General features: G+C 52.3%; 1 protein-coding gene across 1 annotated transcript; it reads right to left on the bottom strand.

Moving 5' to 3' along the window:
- Positions 1-1,083: 1,083 nt before the first annotated feature.
- Positions 1,084-4,653, bottom strand: PDHB (pyruvate dehydrogenase E1 subunit beta). The gene is made up of 9 exons (XM_084269837.1): positions 4,527-4,653; positions 4,277-4,384; positions 4,143-4,205; positions 4,024-4,059; positions 3,647-3,932; positions 2,854-2,964; positions 2,187-2,278; positions 1,620-1,761; positions 1,084-1,263 (listed from the first exon to the last, which is right to left on the bottom strand). The coding sequence occupies exons 1-9, from the start codon at positions 4,632-4,634 to the stop codon at positions 1,118-1,120; spliced, it is 1,092 nt and encodes a 363-aa protein (XP_084125963.1). The 5' UTR covers positions 4,635-4,653; the 3' UTR covers positions 1,084-1,117.
- Between the last annotated feature and the right edge of the window lie 336 nt (positions 4,654-4,989).

The following is a 4,989-nucleotide window of genomic DNA, read 5'->3' as shown; positions in this document are numbered from 1 at the left end:
TGCAGCAGTGTGGTGGTGGGTATATTCAGCTAGGATTTCACCTGCAAGCCAGACTTCTAAGAACCTAACAGCACTCCTGCTAAAAGGAAATACCCCGAAAGGTTATTCCTGGCCCTCCACTGAAATAGGAGCTGAGCTCTCTCTCTGGGTGCAGCAGTAGGTGTCTCCTCTCCAGCAGCTTGGGACAAGGCAGCCTGGCTGGGGCACAGACAAGCCATGCTTGCAGGCAGCTTTCACCCCGTACCAGAGGCTGCAGGACAAAGCTGAGCCCTGGCAGGACTGGCCCCTGAGCTGCCTCAAGGCTGCTGTGGCATTTACTGGCTCTTGGAACCCACGTATGTCACTGCTGCAGCCCCAGGCTCAGTGCAGCCAGATACATGATTCCCTCTGCCCTGTAGGAACTGCAGTTTGAGCATGCTGTTGTTTGCCCGTGTGATGACTTCAAAAAAAACCCCAAACAAAGCAAAGCACCTGGGCAATTTTTTTTACCACCAGTAAAGAAACATCAGGTTGTGTTTCCCATTGCATCCTGATGGGTCTTTATTTTTGTGGAGAAGCTTTCCTGCCCGAGCAGAGTGCCCTTCAGACCAAACGCATCAGCCCCCACAGCCCGACCCAGGAGCTTCCAAAGCCACCATGTGCAGCTCACACAGCTGCTGACAGAAAGACAAGGCTTCGCTCACTGCAGTTTATCCTTCACCTCTACTGAGCCTTGTGCCCACAGGCTCCTGGAGCTGTACAGCATTCCAGGGCTGGCCTGCTTACTCACTCAGTTCTTACTCCACCACCACCCCAGCCAGTTCAGCACAGCTCCTCTGGGAACTACAAGCCAAGCAGGAGGAGGCCCGTTTTCCCTCACCAAACATCAGATTGGTGTTCTCCACACCCAGATCCAGTAGCACTGACCACCTGTACTGCTGAAGTAACAGGCATTAGCACATTGTTGCTTAATCAAAGCGTGGCTTAGAGGGTAACCCCATATAAATATTCTGGGAGGTCAATATACTTTCCCCACTGTACAAAAAGTTCACATAGCTATACAACAAAGTTATGTGTACGTCCTGCCCTACACCATTGATACTCTTTAAAGCAGAACCATAAAACATGTATTTACAAGTTAGATATTCAAAGTTTTCTTCACTGCAAATATGATATCCTTCACTTGAGGTATGCAGTTATCTTCTAGGATTTTTGCATAAGGCATAGGAACATCTGCACCGGTAACACGCACAGCTGGAGCGTCCAAGTAGTTAAAGGCAGACCCTGAAACAGAGAACAGTGTCAGGTTGCCATGCACTATGGTTTTCTTAATCTACTGAAACAATTCTGCTCCTGGAGCTCTTAACAAGCCAGAGAGCTGTTCCTGCTTGTTTATCTTCATATACTGTGGGTCAGACAAGAGGTTTCCATCCCACTTCTCACACCATCAGGTTCCTGGAGTAAGTTACTTGCAAGGGGCTACGAGCTGGATCCACCCCGTGGAAATCTCTCAAGACAGCCAGGCTCAGGGTCCTCGGACAAACACCAAACTTTGCCTTCACCTGGCTTTTATCAAGCAGTATCAAGATTTAGACTAGGGAATGACATCAACACGTCTACTGCTAAACCCAGTGCCTTACCTTCCATGATCCTGGCACAGATTTCAGCTCCTACTCCAAACTGTGGCCAACCTCCTTCTACAGTTACCAGGTGGTTGGTCTTCACAACACTGGCTTCCACGGTTTCGATATCCATGGGTCGAATGGTACGGAGGTTGATAACCTGGAACAAACCCAGACTTGGTGAGTTTTGTCCTCCAGCACTTTCACCTACTTTGACTTCCAAAAGACATGGCTTAATGAAATTTCTTTTTGTCCTGGCAGAGACTGAGCAGAACAGTTCCTGGTGGCTCCTGGAAAATCCCAGGTAGGTGAGTCTTGCTGCACACACTGTCACTGTTCTGCTTACCACGTGGCTGGGTGGATCTGAATATCGTTAGCAGTTCTGCCTTAATTTTGTGATGAAGGGTCAAATGCAGAAACTTTAGATGCACTTACTTGGCTCACTGATTGTTAGAGCATTTATGAGGAAAAGCAGCTTGTAGTTGTTACACTGAAGTTTTGTGGAGCCTGAACAAGACCCTCTGCTTGTGTCCCGTCCCCCCCCCAGCTCCAGGGAAAGAGAAAGCCAACAGAACCCTCACCCACCTCACACTCTACACCTTCTTTGGCAAGTACAGCAGCTGCTTCCAAACAGTGTCCAACAGGTCTTGAGTGGGACACCAACGTAACATGAGTTCCTAGAACACAAACAAGTGTTCAGGAGAGAAAAAAAACCCAAACCACTTCAAGATCTCTGGCTTCTTAAGAAGATTCTAACTCTGAAATTCCTTCTGTTCATTTGAAATCCTAAGTATTCTATGCCCAACCACAGCATGAAGAGTGGTGGTGGCAGGACTGTGCTAAGACACAAACGGTACCCTTTAGTTTGGGGAACAGAAGAGATACTGGATATCCTTTTCAGATCATCTTTTTCAAACATCCATATAATTGGGTGGTAACGATGAACAAATGGGCTGAACTACTACAGTGACCTCACTTTGCATTTTTGCAAAAGTTCTACACTAAGGTGAGGAAAAAAGCTTTTCAGACAACATATAATCCATCTCTGTGCTGAGGAACAGATCTTTTAGACAGCTTTAGCTGAAATCACACAATTTCCTTTTCTTTATATGGGAAACAGGAACAATTAATGCTACTACAGGAGAAGGTAACAGTATGCTGAATGGCATAAAGGCTAAATGTCTACCTCTCTCTCTTGTCTAGTCCCCAAGCAGCTCAGTTAAGAAGGAAACAAATTGTATTCCCAGCTTACCTTCCCTTTCTACTTTAGCTTTTCCAATTGGAACAATGAAATCCTTTGACTGTGCCTGTTCAGACATCTCAAAGGGAACACCATACAGCAATTCATTTTCCAGCATCACAACTAGAAGAAAAGACACCTGGATTAACGAGTACAGGGGGCTGTGCTGATGATTAACAGGACTGCAGCAAACTAGCTCAAGATACTAAGTCCATTCCAGCAACAAGGACTTGAGTACCTTTGCAGGAGCAATTAGTCTCTACTTCTATGCTGAATTATTAAAAACACCCTGCCTGGAGTTAGTGTTAAATGAGATCTGATATTTAACTTTAGAATTGTTACTTTCAGAAAGGTCTTGGAATTTGCACATGTGTCTGTGAGAAATACAGCCAAAGGTTGCCCTGTGTTTGATGGATGGCATTCTGAACAGGTCAGTGCATTGTGCCATCTTTGACAATGGGTCACACAGACACTGCATATGCAGGAACTCCTCCCGACTCACCTTCATCCTTCCTGACCCCTTGGCAACAGATTCATAACTGCCTCCCCACTTCCTGACTGGTACCAAACTGGCACTAAAGACATGTAACTGCCAACAGTACAAAATTAAGTCTACTGCTGGCAAAGCAAGTGCCTGTTGGGAAAAGAATACATGTTTCTGTGCCTTTCTAAGTATTCTAAAGCTGCAGTAGAGCAACCTGAGGTGTTTTAAGGCTTAATTTTTTTTTTTGATTGTTTTAAATGGGGCAGGAGGGGAAACAGCCATTCTTTTCAGGATGGAGCAGCATCACCTGCCTGCACTCACCTGGATTATCGTCCCGGATTGATGCTTTCAGCAGACCTTTGGCATCTTCTGAGCTCCAAGGACTCACCACTTTGAGTCCCGGGCAGTGGCCGTACCAAGCTGCGAAGCACTGGGAGTGCTGAGCGGCCACCCCAGCTGAAGCCCCGTTGGGGCCCCGGAAGACGATGGGGACAGCGATTGCTCCTGCAGACATGTAGCAGGTCTTGGCCGCCGAGTTTATGACCTGGTCAATCGCTTGCATGGAGAAGTTGAACGTCATGAATTCACACACCGGTCTCAACCCCGCCTAGTGAATACAGTCAGGCACATATTGGTGTGGGTTTTTTATGTAAAAGGGGTCTCAGTGCTTAACTGGGGAGGGAGGGGAATGCACTGACCATAGCAGCACCAACAGCGATTCCCGTGAAGCCCATCTGAAAGAGAAGGGAACCACGGGGTCAGCACAGGGGGAGCAGCTGGGACGGGGTTGCCGGGGTGGGAGAAGGGGCAGCCGTACCTCTGATATCGGGGTGTCGATCACCCTCTTGTCCCCGTACTTCTTCCAGAGGCCCCTGGAGATCTGCAGGGCGGGAGAGAGGAGTCAGGGCCCGCCGGAGGGCCCTTCCCGGCCCGTTAACCGCAGCCACCCACCTTGTAGGCACCATCGTACTGGGCCACCTCCTCGCCCAGCAGGAAGACGCGCTCGTCCCGCTCCAGCTCCTCATCCAGCGCCTGGTTCAGCGCGTCCCGCACCGTCACCTGCGAGACAGCGGCAGCCGGGCATGGCGGGGGGGGGGGGTGGGGGTGTCACCGCCCCGCACTCCTCCGCGCCCGCCCGCCCGGCCGCCCCGCCGCCTCCCCCACAGGGAGCGAGCCCCTGTCCTCCCCCTCGCCCCGGTACCTGGATGGCGGCGGGCGCGGAGAGGCGGATCCCCCTCCGCTGCTGGAGCAGCCGCCCGGCGGCGCGGCCCCGCCACGCCAGGTGCCGCAGTGCCGCCGCCGCCGCCATCTTGCCCGTGTCCTCTAGCGCTGCGGGACCGCGGTGTCGCGCGCCGCCGCCGGTGACGACGAAGCGCCGCAACCCCCCCCGCTGCGCGCGCGCGCGCTGCGAACGGCCCCGCCCCGCTCCGCCCTCCCTCCCCTCCACGAGCTCTCGCGAGAACTAGCGCGCGCGACGGCGGGAGGCGCGACCTTTTTACATTACTTCCGGCTCCCCCTCCCCGCGGTGGCGGTGGCCGCGGCTGGGCCCGCCGGGGACGACCGTGCGCCCGCCCTGCGTTGGCGGGGAGGCGCATGGCCCGGGCTGGAGCGCTGCCCTCCCCTGCGGCCGCGGTTTCGCCTTCCGGCGGCGGGACTGTCCGGGC

This window comes from Gallinula chloropus (assembly GCF_964237585.1).
Source record: "Gallinula chloropus genome assembly, chromosome: 12".
NCBI lineage: Eukaryota > Metazoa > Chordata > Aves > Gruiformes > Rallidae > Gallinula > Gallinula chloropus.
Note: the sequence above shows the minus strand (reverse complement) of the source record. Positions and strands in the feature narration are given on the sequence as shown.

Coding starts and splice junctions, on each gene's coding strand:
- PDHB (XM_084269837.1), bottom strand. CDS start 4,634: ATGGCGGCGGCGGCGGCACTGCGGCACCTGGCGTGGCGGGGCCGCGCC. Junction 3,933..4,023: donor TCGCTGTTGGTGCTGCTATG/GTCAGTGCATTC, acceptor TGTATTCACTAG/GCGGGGTTGAGACCGGTGTG. Junction 1,762..2,186: donor AAGAAGGTGTAGAGTGTGAG/GTGGGTGAGGGT, acceptor GGTTTGTTCCAG/GTTATCAACCTCCGTACCAT.